The 16,028-nt window shown below is 44.6% G+C and overlaps 3 protein-coding genes across 6 annotated transcripts in view; 1 reads left to right on the top strand and 2 right to left on the bottom strand.

The window, feature by feature from the left end:
- LOC138584248 (uncharacterized) overlaps positions 1-4,010 on the bottom strand; it is a 38,039-nt gene extending 34,029 nt beyond the window's left edge. For both annotated transcript variants that reach the window (XM_069656437.1, XM_069656436.1), the window contains exons 1-7: positions 3,717-4,010; positions 3,606-3,623; positions 2,395-2,458; positions 2,262-2,305; positions 833-983; positions 614-727; positions 8-75 (exon numbers count right to left, since the gene is read on the bottom strand). In XM_069656437.1, the coding sequence (XP_069512538.1) occupies positions 8-75; positions 614-727; positions 833-983; positions 2,262-2,305; positions 2,395-2,458; positions 3,606-3,623; positions 3,717-3,950 (693 nt within the window). In that variant the 5' untranslated portion in view covers positions 3,951-4,010. The remainder of the gene's footprint in view (positions 1-7; positions 76-613; positions 728-832; positions 984-2,261; positions 2,306-2,394; positions 2,459-3,605; positions 3,624-3,716) is intronic.
- Positions 4,011-7,708: 3,698 nt separating this feature from the next.
- mettl25b (methyltransferase like 25B) lies at positions 7,709-12,626 on the bottom strand. Its single transcript, XM_069656444.1, has 8 exons — positions 12,387-12,626; positions 11,915-12,036; positions 11,216-11,432; positions 11,073-11,135; positions 10,689-10,826; positions 9,667-10,460; positions 9,288-9,472; positions 7,709-8,239 (listed from the first exon to the last, which is right to left on the bottom strand). Exons 1-8 carry the CDS (start codon positions 12,522-12,524, stop codon positions 8,154-8,156), a joined length of 1,743 nt encoding a protein of 580 aa, XP_069512545.1. The 5' UTR covers positions 12,525-12,626; the 3' UTR covers positions 7,709-8,153.
- isg20l2 (interferon stimulated exonuclease gene 20-like 2) lies at positions 12,359-16,028 on the top strand. Of its 3 annotated transcripts, none has more exons than XM_069656434.1 (4): positions 12,359-12,432; positions 13,861-14,692; positions 14,893-15,093; positions 15,392-16,028. In XM_069656434.1, the coding sequence occupies exons 2-4, from the start codon at positions 14,003-14,005 to the stop codon at positions 15,503-15,505; spliced, it is 1,005 nt and encodes a 334-aa protein (XP_069512535.1). In that variant the 5' UTR covers positions 12,359-12,432; positions 13,861-14,002; the 3' UTR covers positions 15,506-16,028. The 3 variants fall into 3 exon arrangements, with proteins under 3 accessions (XP_069512535.1, XP_069512533.1, XP_069512534.1); XM_069656432.1 differs by lacking the exon at positions 12,359-12,432 and adding an exon at positions 13,184-13,216; XM_069656433.1 differs by lacking the exon at positions 12,359-12,432 and adding an exon at positions 13,235-13,503.

The following is a 16,028-nucleotide window of genomic DNA, read 5'->3' as shown; positions in this document are numbered from 1 at the left end:
AACTCACCTGTTTGAAAGAGAAGCTGGCGACCTCACAGTCGCAGGGCAAACTGAGCAGCTGTGCCCGGAAACGATCTGAGACAGGAAGCAAATATATAATTTAAACATCTGCAGTGTTTCTGTGCAGTATCTACCGGTTATTAAGTCAGGAATTGTTTTCATATTGTCGATATTATTTAATCCAAACCTGATGATCCCAGATACCCAAAACTGCTCTCTAACATGAACAACAATCCAGAACGAAAACACCCTCCAATTCATCACAAACAAAAACACACTGAATCAAATTTTGTAAGAAGGTCAAATAAAATAAAATCCACATTTTGACAGGGAAAAATCTGAATTACAGCTCATCTGGGATTCTTGTCTTCTGTTGTAAAATTATGACAAAATAATCTGGTGAGTACTTTTTGTTGGAGGCCATTTTTTTGCTAGCCAAAATTAGCATCACAAGTTCTATCAAAGTTATAGAGTTACAGAGGCACCTTGCTAAACCATATAGCACTGGGGTTATTCTTAAAGTAACAGCACTCAATTTGACACACACATTGTTGGCACATGTGTAGCTAACGTTTGGTATTATTAATGCACAGCTAAATTTGGTTTCCGTTACCTCTGAGGATCTGAAGTTTTGTGAGGACGGCCACAAAGTCATCGTAGTCGATCCCACCTTCGGAGTGGTGATCACGCCAGAGAATCCTGAAGGTTTCCTCATCTAAATTAAACTCTGCATTATGGATGAAAAGCAATTCACAAATGAAGTTAGCCTGATGAATTGGGCTCAGTGAAATCTGTGTGTCGCTACTGTACTGTTAAAAATGTGATGTATTACCACGGGCAGTCAGAGCCTTCCTCAGCTGGACCTGAGTGACGGCGGGAGGATTCCTCTTCGCGTAGCTCTCCACATACTCCCTCCTGGCCACAGCCACATAGTGCTCCATTTTGAAGACCTCCACCTGATCCAGGTCTCCAGTCTTGTCTGCCTGAAAGTGCTGATTAAAGAGCTTAAATGGATTGAAGTAGCTCAACACCTTAGTGCATCATAGCTCCTACTACAACCGACGGACAAGTCTAAGATTGCATTCAGAACCAGTTTGGAGGTCTTGGTCGGTAAAGCAGATAGCATTTATCTTGATATTAACTAACTACTCTGGAGTTTGGCGACCTCAGAATTTCATCTCTGCTTTTTGCAGATGATGTGGTTCTGTTGGCTTCATCCAACTGGGACCTCCAGCAGGCATAAGGGCTGAGTGTGAAGCAGTTGGGATAAGGGTCAGCACCTCCAAGTCTGAGGCCATGGTCCTCTACCGGAAAAGGGTAGATTGTTCTCCCCAAGTGGGGAGTGAGTTTCTGCCTCAATTGAAGGAGTTCAAGTATCTCAGGGTCTTGAATTGCCAGACTGGTTGGTGCAGCTTCAGCAGTAATCTAGGCGTTGTACTGGACCGTCATGGTGACGACAGAGCCGAGGCTGAAGGCAAAGCTTTCGATTTACCAGTCGATCTACATTCCAACCCTCACCTGTGGTCATGAGCTGTGGGTAGTGACTGAAAGAATGACGTTGCAGATAAGGAAACGGCTGAAATGAGTTTCCTCTGCAGGGTGTCTGGGCTCAGCCTCAAAAATAGGGTAAGGAGCTCGGACATCCGGAGGGAGCTCGGAGTAGAGCCGCTACTCCTTCACATTGAGGAGACCCCGGGGCAGACCTCGAGCTCGCTGGAGGGATTATATATCCCATCTGGAACACCTCGGATTATGCCTACATAATCCTACGAATGTCCAACGCCTTCTCACCCCCTAGGGTCAGTTATTGTCACTTTGCAATGGCCCTCCTTATATGTCTCATACAAACACACAAAGTATGTTTAGCAAGGTTTAAGAATCGCATCCTGTCACCTACGTCTGCCTACGGTAGACCTCACCTTTTATGATGTTGTGTTTGGGAAATCAACATATATTGAAGCATGATAAATGATGCAAATGATGCAAGAAAAATACTGGACCAGCTTGCATCAAATTTTATAAACTGGGCACACTGGGCAAAAAAAAATATCTGTGGCACCTTATCATTTTCTTTTAACGTTAAAGACCGGACCTGACCCAACCTCATTCTCTGGTCCCACCACAAAAGATGCTGATGTATCGGAAAGTACAGATTTCTTAATGTCTAGATGGACAGAATCATTGACCCTGGGACCAGTAGTGTATCATAACTAAGTACCGAGTAGTTACACTACAAGCAATGAAGACCGAACAAAGGATACGTCCACCAGAGTCAGCAGGAGGCGAGCTGTCCTGAGAGTCAGGGCTACAGTGGGGAAATAAATCGGATCATTCGTATATAAAATGTGTCATTGGTAATATAGTTTGATAAGAATAAATAGAAAATAAACTGACATTTGCCACGAACAGAATAGCCACCAGCGTTGAGCTTGTCAACAACACCTTCTGCAGTGAGCATCTGTAGGAAACAAGGACAAGTGAGGTTCCTGCTTCACACAACATACAACAGAACCTGATAAATCTATTTATAAGTTAAATACATTTGCACAAAATATGCATAGAGAATTGTCAGGGATTTTTCAAACATTTTTAAACCTTGGCTGCATTTCTCTTCCATATTTTGGGGTCTAAATGAGCAATAAATACAAAAAGTTTTGGAATTCCTTCTGTAGATTGCGTCAGCCTGCAGCAGTGAAACAGGCTGTAATGGCTGCTGTGATGGGGCAAATGTGTCACCTCAAAGGTCGTCCACTAAAAGTTCTTGTTGTTTCCACTGACAGGCTCAGGCTGTTATTCTAAGTGTGTGACAACATTACAGAAAGGATCCCTACAGAGATAGATTCAATTTCTCTATTCTCAGCCACCAGACTCCACTGACACTGACTTCATTTAAGCTTGCACAACAAGGGAGTTGCTGCTACACCATTGCATCAACTTGTCTGTTGTCGTGTGGTATTACGAGATTTATTGGTTGTTTTAAATGGTTAGCACTGTCGCCTCACAGCTAGAAGTTTCCTGGTTTGAATCCCAGTTCAGACATTGTGGGCCTTTCTATGTGGAGTCTGCATGTTCTCCCTGTGCATGTGTGGGTTCCCTCCGGGTACTCCGGCTTCCTCCCACAGTCCAAAGACTCGTTAGGTTCATTGGTGACTCTAGAAATGCCCGTAGGGGTGAAAGTGAGCGTGAAAGGCCTCTCGCCCAATGACAGCTAGGATTAGCTTACCACGACCCTCAACAGGATAAGCGGTATAGAGAATGGATGGATGGAAGATTTAAAAAAAAGCACAACAATATCATGACAGAACCAACCAATTCAGGTAGCGGTAGACAAGCAACTCCTGTACTCTGTGAGGTAAAATGTAGCGTATGTCGGTATGAGCTTGTACCACTGATGTCCTCTTCTGTTAAAAGTTGTGTAAGAAGCTTTATTGGGCAAAGCACATGAAATCCCTCTCAGATTAGCCCCTCACCCACCAGTAGGAGTCACCAGTGTAGGAATGGAGCATCATCCTTCACCGGCTTCTACATTTTAAGTTGCACAGGTTTTAACCTGAGCAATTAGAAAACTTTTTAGTTGGAGTAAAATAATAGTTTAGCTGAAATACCTCCGGCCTGCTGTCTTCCTGTGAAAAAAGAAGAAAAGAAGAAGTCAGAAAACATTTAGATTCATTTTCTTCACCAAATCTTCAGTCATTCACAAGCTGTCAAAAACGTACTGTTATGCACATCTCCTCTGGGAATGAGCTGCACTGCAGCTCCTCTGGCCAGGAAACGCCAAAGCTGGTCATCAAACCCTCGCAGCCCCGTTTGGCTCTCTGACAAAAGGACCTGCAGGGCCGCTGCACTTCCCCGGCCACACACTTGGGGGCGTACACCATACACACGAAGAGGCGGATGTCCACTAAGCACATAGCTTGCACGAAGGAGTTGAAAAAGGACATCTTCACCATCGCCTCTCTTTGACTCGCGTGTCCCAGAAGATTTGGAGTGAGGGTCTGGTTGTAGGGCAGGCCATGGCACATCGGTATGGTGATGGGCTCACAGATCCCCCCGCTGCTGCCCACTCCGTACTGGAAAAAAACAAGTGCACAAGGTCACTTAAAAGGTACATTTCCTTTGGCCTGACTCGAGTGGCCTGGTATAGGAGTGATTTTTCTACAGTGGCCAAATAGTTGGTGACACACAGTGACTGCAAGAAGGTTTACTTCCTGTGGAAAGCTCTGCAGACAGCGTCATAGTTTGCTATTAGATCACATGTACGTTAGTGACTAAGTAAACAAAGATGGTGACGGCCATAATGCTGAACTTGGGCCTTGAAAATTGTCTGTCCACAAACCAAGTTGTGACGATACCAGGGCTTAGTCCACTGCTTATATAAAGTCTGTGTTGTGGAGTTAAAGAGAGCATACTTACGCGTTCACAGGACTCCGTTGTAAATTTTTCACACCTGAGGGCTTCCGGCCACTTGTACCCGAACCTGGTCATCAGAGATTCACACCCGGAGTGTGCCCGCTCACACAGCGATCTGCAGGGAGGTATAGGTCTTCCTGAAACACACTCTGGAGTGTAGACGGAGCACAAGAATGGCTTCAGATGGGGCGAGCACTCCACCTGGACAAGAGGTGTAAACGTTTGTACTGCCAGGTCCGCCTCCTGCTGAGTTAGGTGGCCGAGAGGGTTCGGCAGGACGGTCTCGGTGTAGGGCAGGTCTCTGCAGAGAGAGACGGTGATTGTCTCACATTTTGATGGGGGTGTTGTTGGAAGAAAGAAGGCTGGTCTCTGGAAGAACACAAACATAAATGAGTGATTTTTAAATTTACGATATGTTTGCTCTTGTATGCTTTTTCTCAACTACAAGTGAACCTCCTTCTTTTGTTTGTGGCAAGTTCCTCTTGGTCGACCCCAGCATCCCTACGTGCTCCTGTGTTTGGAGCATGTCTTGTAAGTAATGGTCCTGCAAGTTACTCAGTCTTTGCAAAGTCTGTAGTCTGTGACTTACATAGATTTAGATGTGAGATGGTGTCTTCTACTGAATTGTAGTTATAAGGCAAATTCGTCATTGCAAACATTTGTTCATCGTCATGTTGGAGACAAAATGAACAGACTTACGCGTTCACAGGACTCGGTGGTAAATGCTTCACAGTTGAGGGAGTCAGGCCACTGGAAGCCAAACTTGTTCATCAGTGATTCGCAGCCAGAGCGTGCCTGTTCACAGAGCGTTCTGCAGGGAGGCTGAGGCTTTCCTGCCTCACACTCAGGAGTGTAGATGGAGCACAAGAAGGTCTTCAGTTGAGGGGAGCACTGCACTTTCACGAGTGGGAAAAACTGATGTACTTCCAGGCCTGCATCGTCCTGAGTTCTGTGGCCGAGCATGTTGGGCATGATCGTCTCGGTGTAGGGCAGGTCTTTGCAGAGAGGGACAGTGATTGTCTCACATGCTGCAGGGGGAGGAGTCGGTGCAACACGGCTTTGTTGACCCTGGAACAAAAACACGTATCAGTGATGTATGAATACACAATACTGTTGCTCTGTAGTTTCCCCCAATAATAAGTACACTTGCTCCTTTTGCCTGTTTCTGCATCGTGCAACTTGCAAAAAAGCAGGACAATGGGCGGTTTGTCTTCGGGTTGACACAAATGGTGGGCTTAGGAGGACCTTTGGCTTGCCCAGATGTTTATATGACCACTTTGTTGATGTTTTTTTAAACCCAATTAAACCCAAACTGTGCACTGTAGTAATGGTGCCTCTTTTTCATTTTCACCCTTACCTTTAGAGAAATGCTTCTACATTTTAGCGAATATGCCTCTTTGTTGCAAGTTCAATGAGGAGACAGATACCCCTCACAAAGACGTCTGGTTGTCTGGGACATATGCACCCACGAGTGCCTTTTATCGCCATGAGGTGCCGCCAAATAGAACGAAACTGAGAACTTCGAGATTATAACTTTAAACCATAAGCTGACATTTTACATTGAAAGCTACAGCAGGCTGAAAAACAGATCATACACTGAACATAACAAGATTTTTTTAAACTAAACATGCATTCTCTCTAATGGCCACCAGGGGGTGACTTTACGTGTTGCCAAAATAAGTCTGTGAGAAAGTGTTCCTACGTCTCTCCCGATTTATTCCCTCAGTAAACATGTTCCTAATGAGTTTATGGTCTCAATCTCTAGTTTCAAGTCTTCTTCAACACAGCATGATGTTCATTTAGTCACTGATGCTCCCACTGAGAGTCACACAGACCAGAAAGAGGGGAGGGTTTAGGGCGGGGCCACCTGTGATTGACAAGTCACGACCAAAGCAGCCTGTCACTTCAGGTAGAAACTTAACACTGCATCGTGTCCAGCATCGAGTCTAAATAGGGTCGCCTATGGCCCCAAAAAAAGCAAGATGGCGACAGGAATTCACTAGCCAGTTGGTGATGTCACAGTGGCTACATCCTGTCTTTTATGCAGTTTATGGTGCAGATTAAACAAACAAAATATGATGTGCTAATGAGTTAGCTTTAAAGGAACTAGCAGGAACTTTATGTTGTCTTTTGATCGAGCTAAGCTAGCTGTTTTCCCTGTTTCCAGTCATTTAATGCTAAGCTAAGCTAACTGCCTCCTTAAAATTGAAAACATCTTATCATGCAAACCTTACAATCTTCCAAAATGTGAAACCAGACCTGAACAAGCCACTGATTCCATTTTATATCATGAAAATAAAACAACAAACGTCCCCTCATACTCACAGGTACACAGTTATTCTCTGGTAAAGACTCACACCGGAGCCTCATCGGCCAGGTCAACCTCTTGGCTCTGAAGGCAGGCTCGCAGTCCGATTTGACCTTCTCGCAGAGAGCTCGGCATGGCTTCATCCGGCTGTCGTCTTCCGAGCCACATTCAGGCACGACAACACGACACATGAGTGTGGCGACATACGGTGAGCAAGCAGTCTCCACCATCTGACCGATCTCCCGCAGGTTATAGCCTGTAACTCCTCCGGGACTGAGGCTCGTGGTGTAACCCAAACCTTGACAAAAGCTGGAGGTCACTGGCTTGCAGTTTGCCCTGTTGTCTCTGATGCTATGTCCCTGCTGAGAGGACAGCAGCAAACCCAAAACCACCAAGGCTAAATTCTTCATGGCTCTCGTTTATCTTCAGACCTGCCCTGTGCTGTTTGACAAAGCTTCTGGAGGTGTGATACCAGTGTGTCTCTGCTGCTCTGCTCAGGAGGTGGAGTAGGAGTCCACGAATGGAGTTTCTACAAACAGCACTGATTTAGGACCACTGGGAAGGTCGCAAATCAACAAGATGCTCAACACAAAGCGGGAGCCTAACTGGTCCCAGAGCAGCAGCCTTATTCTAAGAGAGCTTTGTTAGACATCTGGTTGTGATTGTGCGCTTTCTGACTAACTTTAGGGGGGGTGAGAATTATTTGTACAAAAGCTGGAACAATAAAACCTGCATGGAAAATATTTCACAACGAGAAAATAAAGCTGTAAACATGTTGTAATGTGTAAAAAACAACTCTGCCTGCAGTGCCCTGTAGTTGTTTTTCTGTAAACAAACACTGAAGCTGCACAGGCTGACCTTAAAAGACAGCAGTGAGAGGAAATGTGGTCAGCTTTTCTCCCTAAGAGGCACCACATTATTGTCTCCTTTCTCAGTGCCTTAATTTATCAGTGAGGACGCCTGGACACGAATATCAGTCTCGGTTTTGTTTATTGCTTTCGAGTTACAGATACATCAGAGCTCCATTGCTGCTTTACAAAAAAGGACACGGAGGAATGAATAGACTAAAAAACAAGTCAAACCACATATCACACATATTTGAGCGTGCAGAAACGAAAGCAAAAACAAAAGGCAGACACATGATTGTGTCTGTGCATCACAAGGACACAGAGTGGGAACCAGTGTGACGTGCATGATGTCAACAAAACCTGACAAAAACATACCAGCGCTTTAGATCTGGAGCATGGTTCAGTTTTACATTGAAGCTGAAAGAGAGACATGTTCTGATTCTGGTAAAAAAAAATATGTTGAAGGATGTCCAGGAAAACCTTCCCTTTATTATTTAAAATCTAAAATGAAAAGAACATTAAGACTTCCCTTTTGTTCTTCCACACAGGAGTAACAACAGTACTTTGACTTCCTGTTTTCCTCCTCTTTATCCTCGAGACTTCAGAGCCACCAGCACAAAGTTTCTTGGAGAGAAGTTTGGGTCAAAGAGAGGAACCAGCTGACTGTCCACACCTGCAGACGGAAGAGAATTTAGTAAGAGTGCTGGTCCCCCGAAAACAGCTCGTCATCGCTTGTTTGAAATTATATCAGGTTTAGGACAAGTGATGTTAACAAGACAAAATGATATGCAAAGAGGTCATGAAACCTGCGTCTGCGTCGCTAAGCAACACGACTAACTTGTTCAAGCAGCTATGAAAACAGCACAAAGTGCAGCGTGATGAGTGTATGAAGGCCAAGAGCAAGAATAAGCTACATAACAAAATTCTCCCCTGGAAAAAGCCACTGTCAGTCAAAGCTGGCGTTCTCTGTAATGCCCATTCTACAATCCTACAACACCCAGCATGCATTTCGCCCCTCCCTCTGAAAGGAACGGCCCAGTGAGAGACGGTGGAGTGAAATACTAGTGTTTTTGCTGCAGGTGACGGCTCAGAGCGGGCTGAGAATATACCGGTGGATCGTCTAAAACATCAACATCTATTTTTTGACGATTGTGAACGAGACGGTGTGTGGTTTGCGGGCATCCTAGACTGAGGAAGTGTAGTTTAGCGAGCTCCCTGGCCTCCACCAGATGACGCGTTTTACGTAGTCTGGCGGAGGTTTTCCAGGGCCCACTGGAGAAGCAGATGGCGTCCTCCGAAGGCACAGAGCCAAATTGAATTTTTTCAATGGCATAATGGCATTAGCTCCCCATAATAGCATGATAGGACTGAGGTGGAAAATCGGCGAACTGGCCCTTTATGTACAAAAATGTAGACCACTCCCATGATCTGGGAGGTTAAATTACCGTTTTTGTCAATGGAGTCTGGTGTGTTTGCAGAGAGCGATGTAATGTCTGTTTGTGGTTTAACAGAATCATCTTCCTCTGTAACAAAAAGGTCTTTCTTTCTGTCATGTTGTCTCACACTTAGAATAACAAACTGAGCCTGTCAGTGGAAACAACAAGAACTTTTAGTGGACGCATTTTGATCACCACTGCAGGCTGAAGAAATCTACTGGAGAAATTCCAAAACCTGTTGTACCTGTTACTCATTTAAACCCCAAAATGTGTCCAGCAGCTCACCGTTCTCCTGCAGGTACATCATCCTGTCCAGCAGCACCAGCGTCTCCACCACAGGAGCCAGAAGCAGGGCCAGGCTGAAGTACACCACCACCCGGCCCTGCTGCTTCAACATGGCCTCCACCTGCTCCGGATCCAGATGCAGCCCGGGAGGCAGGCCGACCCGAGCCAGACCCAGACGGGCGTACCTGAGATATATCTTAGATTAGTGCTGTGAATAATCATAATACTGAGTTTTATTGAATAACTGCAGGGTTTCAATCCATCTTAAATAGGGACATGCTTTTATCCAGCATTTTAAGTGACAAAAACCTCTTATGGGCAGCATTTAAGCTGTAACTCTGCTGTAACTTTAGAGAATATATGTGTCGTGTTGACTCACTCTGTAAACGGTAATAAGTGTGCTTTCTTTATGGTCTGGATTCCCGCCCTGCGTAGATCCGGCCTCGTATCCCTGATGAAGGTCTCTAGCGTGGCCCGGTAACAGTGCGTCCTCAGCAGCTCGCTCTCCTCCCGCAGCCTCCGTATGTAGTCCTCGACAGCGTGACACGCCCCCTCTCGCGCCTTATATGACAGCTGATGTCCCGGCAGCCCCCGCACGCAGGAGCTCATCGGGTAGCCGAACTCTGAGGGAGGCGACTCCTGGCCTGGTGTCGGCGGAGCGGGTCGTTCCACTAGTCCTGGAGGGGTGGGGTTTTCTTTAGTTGTGATTTTCATGTAGCAACATGCCACAGAGGTGATGCCACTTACATGAGGGCAGTTGACAAAGTGGCGGAGGAGGGTGGCGCTGAGGTCACCGCAGGCGTGTAGACCAGTCAGGACAAAGTCTGGGTATCCTTGTAAGCTGTTTACACCAGGACGGACACCCTCCTCACAGACTGGCAGCACACACGAGCAGCAGGACTCCTCCTCAGACTCACTCCGGCTCAACAGTGGTTGTGAAGTCATTTCAGAGTCCAGCGAGGGAAAATCAGAGTCTGGATGTGATGAAGTCTGGACCACATGAGAGCCCCGCAGTCTCTTCTTGCTGGGTCCAGATGGAGTTCGGGGACCTTCATGGACACAGACTGCAGAACTCAGCTGCTTGATGAAGTCCTCCCATGATGCCTTGGGGTTTACCCAACCTGCCACATGGTGCGGAGAGGAGTGTGATACTGGGAGCAGAGAGGAGCCGTTCTAGGAAGAAGAAAGAAGTTTGGTGCTCATGGAAGGATCATGTGAAGCAGGAGATGAAGCTCAAGTCCACTTAAAGATGCTTTAATCATCAATGCTAACCCTTTAAGAAATAAGTAAGAGGAAGAGGACATGCTGCGAAAAGCTTCAAGAAGCTGTTACAAAAGTGATTTTGATCATTTAATTTTGTTCAAAAAAATATCTCTGTCCACGGATTAATAGTATACCAACCTTTTTCTGCCTGTCCTTCTCCAAGGCCCACAGTAGCTGTCCGTCAAACTTAGACGCCATGGAAACCAGGGTGTGATCAGCCTCTATCGCAGTCACAGACAGCCCGAGCCCGAAGGACAGGAAGCGAGTCAGATGACCCTGTTCAGAGGAGAGCAGCGAAAAAATCTATTTTATTTATGTAATGATTTACTCCCTATGAATGTGGTGTGCACATGTGTTAAAAACTGACATTAGCTGACAGTTGATAATTTAATTAATGGTCAAACGATAATGATAATAATAATTATAGTTGCCATGCACAGATGAAGATGTGATTTGGCATTGAGTCAAATTGCTTTTAGGTACTGTACATATATTGCTAAAAAATGAGTGATGATATGATACCTGTCCTGAGCCGACATCCACCACTCTGCTGCAGTCAGTCTGCTCACAAAGTTGTTTCACCAGCTGGGATTAAAAAAAGAAACATTAGAAACGCTGTAGAAAAAAGGAAAAAGTCTATGAACTTAAAATAAAGTTTCCTGTACCGTGCCCAGCTTGCGGATCTCATGCTGCTTCTTGGGCTTGACATGTTTCCTGAATATGTGACCCAGCAGTGAGCTCTGACTCTGGTTTTCCAGGAACTCCTCGGGTTTCACCGAGCCGGCCGTCCTGCATTGCTCCCGTCTCTGCTCTCTGGGAAATGCCAGAGCGTGAGCTGTGGCGCGGAACGACAGCAAGGACAGAGGCCACACCGAAGGATATCTGCAAAGACACATTCTGTGTGGTTAATATTTAAATCATTCAACATTAACAGAGAATAATCAGGCTGTTTGAGAAGACCACATCCTCTTGCTTTAAGCATGTCTACATATGACCTTTCCAAACGGATTGATCTTTTGTTGGACGCATTATGAAATGATCTGCAGCCTGAGACCCCCCATAAGTCTGGACTAAAAACATATGTTATGGGGTATAATTTGTGCCAAAATAATATTAAATGCACACTGTATATGTCCACTGAATATGTGACAAACATTTGTCTGTTTATTTAACTTTGAACTATTACTTCTGTCATCTTAAGCACTCTCTGTCGTTTGACTGTGCTGCTTTGAATGTCATTCAGGCATGTTAGTTGCTTGTTTGTTGTATTTATGTTGCTCTGATGTAATTTTACCTGATTTTGGCACATATAAAACCCCATAATAAAATAATTTCTAAAGGGCCTGATTACAAACCAGTAGTACCTCCTCTTGTCTCCATGTGCGGCATCCAGTAATAGGTCTGCAATCTGTGGGTATGACAGGTCCTGCAGAACCGGCTGCCAGGAGCTGGATAATGTGTGCCAGAGATCTTCGGTGAAGAACTCCTGGAGGGGAATAACAAACCTACAATTAGAGGAGAAACTACGAAATGATGGGACCTGAATACAGCTGTCCAAATGTACAAAAAGAAGTGAAGGACCGTTTTTATAAAGTGCTTCCCAACTCGAGAGTACAAATTCTTCTTCTTCATGTATTCTTATTCTTATCTTTATGTATCACTGCTGCTGTTGATGTTCAAACAAGAGGGACAAAATAAAAACAGCTTCGTTGCCAAGGCTACGTGATGCTATGAGTGTTATTTTTCAAATCAAAACAAAGCAATCACTTCCCTGACACAGCTATGTTTGAATGGGAAGGCTGTAACCTGTAAAAGCAGACAGTTATCGATACTTACGATTATATAGGAGTTGGACAGGTGGCTGTACAGGGACAGGAACGATGTGAGTCTTTCCGCCAGCTCTCTCTGCTCTTCTGCTGTCAGGCTCGGTGTAAACATCTCCACATCTCGTGCTGCTGACTGTTTCACTGACATGGGACTTATAGGCGAGCTAATGCTAACATAAGTTAGCTTGTTAATGCTACGTTATCTTTTTAAGTTAGACAAAGTGTGTCTAAAATAACTCGAAAGTTAATGACTCGCATTGTACTTAAATTCGGCATTCATAACGCAAATATTGTGCGTATCATTTCTCAAATGCTTGTTGTGTTTAGCCACCAGGCTAGCTAACTGTAACGTTCACATGTAAAATGCTGATGCGTTCAAATGCTACTCATTAATTCCGCTTTAGGTGGTCGGCGCTCGTACGTTCGCGTTACAAATGAGTAAAATAAGTCCAGCTACATTAAATCATGTCACAACAACTTAAAGGCTATATCGGTGGCTGTTTATGGGGTATTATTATTGATCCAGAATTAAATGACGTCGCCACTTTGGGCTTCAGTGAGTGTATATGTCGCAGAATTTGTGAGGTTACTTTATTTTGGTTAGTACTTAACTTCTGTGTAGCTTATGTCAGTTTTTAGATTATTGTGATTTTCACTGATGAACGTCCAAATAAAGTCAGACTCTGTAAATCTCTATAAACTTTGTCCTGAAAGGCCTCTACTAATACTAGTTATGGTAAATATTCTCCCAATTTCTAGTTGTCATTGAATGCATCATGACCCGGATATGAAAAGTTTGTTGTTAGCAGGAAGACTCGTGCGGTCCACAGTGTGCAGAAGGTCTGGTTTTACATTTCACAAAGTTATTTTCAGAGGTTTTCCTAATAGTGAATCAATCGGTATCAACCTATTTATGTTCACAAACATGCGTAGTCGAAATTTACGTTAGATTACCATCGTATCCAAACATTAATATCCACGGAGTTACGGAATTAGCTAAGTAAAGCACAGACAAGCTAGCTAACGGTCGCTGGTGGCTAACGTCAACATCCGTGTTTGCTAATCTGTCAAACGACAGTGAGATTTACCACCGTTACGTTATTATCTCAACATTTTGAGAACATGAGGTGATGATTTAACTTGTTTGTACATATTTTTAAGTCAGCAGCCATTACATTATTTTTAGGTACCCTAAATGTGGAATATGAAGCAAATTTGGGTCGTTCCCTGTCATATAATACATATTATTTGGGTTATACACACAGATTTAGTGCTACTGTAATGTAGTTGAAACATGTGTGCTGCTGTCACTGAGTCCTGTCACCATAAACAATATTAACACCATAGGATGATGTTATTGTTACCTGTAATAAGTGAAAAATCTGATGCGTTCAACTGCCCCTCCTACATTATTTCTCTTGCTGTCAGTCAGGTGCATCCTGCAAATCCAGACAGGTTTTGATAACATTGTGTTTGTCTTTTAGGATGGTACATTTAAACTGGTTTGAGCTGGTACAAACTGGACGACAGAGGGTGAAACACTTTTGAGGAGGCCAAAATAAGCAGATCTACACAATTGCTTTGTGTGAAGTTTGTGTTGAGGCCACAGTATTTTAGACTTCAGCCATGTCGGACATTAGGATCAACGTGTGCTCTCCTGCTGAAACTGCACAGACGGGAGCTCCAAAAAGAAACCAAAACAGAAAAAATAAGTGGTTGAAGAAAAAGATGCGTTTTTTGGAGCGACAGGACTACACAGAAGGCAAACATCAACACAACCACAGAAGGGGACATTTCAGACATGGCCATGCTCCACACCAAAATGGAGCACCCGCAAATGAGCCATCATTTCATGCTTCCACACATAACAGATGTTTACCTACTCCAAGCAGCACAGCCAGCACTTCACACTGTAGCTACAAGCCTTCAACATCCATACACAGTCTGCCTTCCTTCACTGTCACTGTGAACAACAACAGCCGCCATGAAAAGCCAAAGGAACCTGTGAACACAAAATCAGCAACCACCAACCCGGCCTCTTCTGTATCGAGCAGCCATAAACCACCTACCACGAAGACATCAGCAGCAGGAATCCCCACTAAGTACCTGGCTATTGACTGTGAGATGGTTGGAACGGGACCTAAGGGGAGCATCAGCCAGCTGGCTCGCTGCAGTGTGGTGAACTATGAAGGGGACATAGTTTACGATAAATTCATCAACCCCTCTGTGCCTGTCACCGACTACCGCACACGATGGAGCGGCATCCGGCGCAGTGACCTCGTCAATGCCACGCCTTACACTGAAGCCAGGAAGGAGGTAAGGAAGTCATTTCCCACAGATTATTGTTTGGTTATAATACTGTATGTCCTCTGTTACATCGCTCAGCTATTTTCATTTTTCCAAAGCAGAAATATAAAGAAATGTAAAGTCAGATGATTTTAGATGACTAAGAATTTGGTGCAGTGGACTGTACAGAGCAAAGGAGTTCAATGAGTGGATGTTTTTTCTGGTGGCAGATCCTGAGGCTGCTCATGGGGAAGGTGGTGATTGGACACGCTGTCCACAACGACTTCAAGGTCCTCTGTTACTCTCACCCCTCTGCCATGACCAGAGACACGTCTCGAATCCCTCTGCTCAACCAGAAGGCCGGCTTCGCGGAGAAGGAGTGTGCCTCCCTGAAGAGGCTCACCAAGGCCCTCTTGAACCGAGACATCCAGGTAAGAGGAAGCAAAGAATTTTGAGTCGTTGAAATTCTCTATTTTGACATATTTTGGGCGTCAAAATGACTTTTTAAAAACCTTTAGAATTCCTTTGGTAGTTTGCTTTAGCTGGCAGTTATGAATTTGAATGCAGTAAATGACTTTTACATCAGAAAAACATGGGGGTTGCTTGTCTTTGGTTGTCTCAATTGGTTAGCCAATCAAGGCAACAGCAGAACAGCAACTCCCATGTTCCACAAGGTAAATGCCCTGTTTTTATTAATTGAGTCACACTCGTCCTCTCTTGTGTCCTCAGACTGGGAGGAAGGGTCACTCTTCTGTGGAGGATGCGAGAGCCACTATGGAGCTTTACAAAGTGGTGGAGGAGGAGTGGGAGAGGACACTGACCTCCAAATCACAGGCCAGCTAGTGCCAGGTTTGAAGAGACGACGTGGAAATAAACTGAGCGTAAAATGACATTTGATGTGGCAGATTTATGCTGTCCTACATGCTACATTTTTTGCTGTCCTGTATTTGAATGGAGATGTGATGGAAACTGAGCCTGCTCATTCGATGTCCTGGATAAGCTTCGACAAGCTGCCTGAACTTTAAAACAGAAATATAATAATGGGAGAAAATATAGATACTCTGCTTTGACCTTTAGTTTCAACACTTAGATTTTCTCTCAGGGTTCACGCTGTGTTTAAAAGGTGCTCCTGCCACGAGGGGGCAGTCATGTTTTCATTCCAAAAGGTCAAGCCTGCAGTTCACAGTCACACTCACACCATTAGGGTTTGTGAAAATGCCTCAAGAAGAGCCCTGACTTGTGTTACTTTTCAGCTTTGATTCCTTTCAACACTGTCATATTGTTCTGCTTCCATGGTGCTCTGCAGGGAAGGCATCAGGATTAAGAAACACTGAGGTTAATAGTCCTCTCTGTGACTTTTGTGGAA

The sequence above is a fragment of the Semicossyphus pulcher genome, unplaced genomic scaffold (genome assembly GCF_022749685.1).
Source record: "Semicossyphus pulcher isolate SPU_LCO1_2020_fin unplaced genomic scaffold, fSemPul1.0.p SCAF_9, whole genome shotgun sequence".
NCBI classification, from domain to species: domain Eukaryota; kingdom Metazoa; phylum Chordata; class Actinopteri; order Labriformes; family Labridae; genus Semicossyphus; species Semicossyphus pulcher.
This window is presented reverse-complemented; position numbering and strand designations above follow the sequence as displayed.

Excerpts from the sequence above, each read along its gene's own strand:
- mettl25b (XM_069656444.1), bottom strand. The coding sequence starts at position 12,524 with ATGTCAGTGAAACAGTCAGCAGCACGAGATGTGGAGATGTTTACACCG. Across the intron at positions 11,433-11,914 it reads GCACATGGAGACAAGAGGAG|ATATCCTTCGGTGTGGCCTC; the intron begins GTACTACTGGTT and ends GTGTCTTTGCAG. Across the intron at positions 11,136-11,215 it reads AGATCCGCAAGCTGGGCACG|CTGGTGAAACAACTTTGTGA; the intron begins GTACAGGAAACT and ends TTTTAATCCCAG.
- isg20l2 (XM_069656434.1), top strand. The coding sequence starts at position 14,003 with ATGTCGGACATTAGGATCAACGTGTGCTCTCCTGCTGAAACTGCACAG. Across the intron at positions 14,693-14,892 it reads ACACTGAAGCCAGGAAGGAG|ATCCTGAGGCTGCTCATGGG; the intron begins GTAAGGAAGTCA and ends TTCTGGTGGCAG. Across the intron at positions 15,094-15,391 it reads TCTTGAACCGAGACATCCAG|ACTGGGAGGAAGGGTCACTC; the intron begins GTAAGAGGAAGC and ends TTGTGTCCTCAG.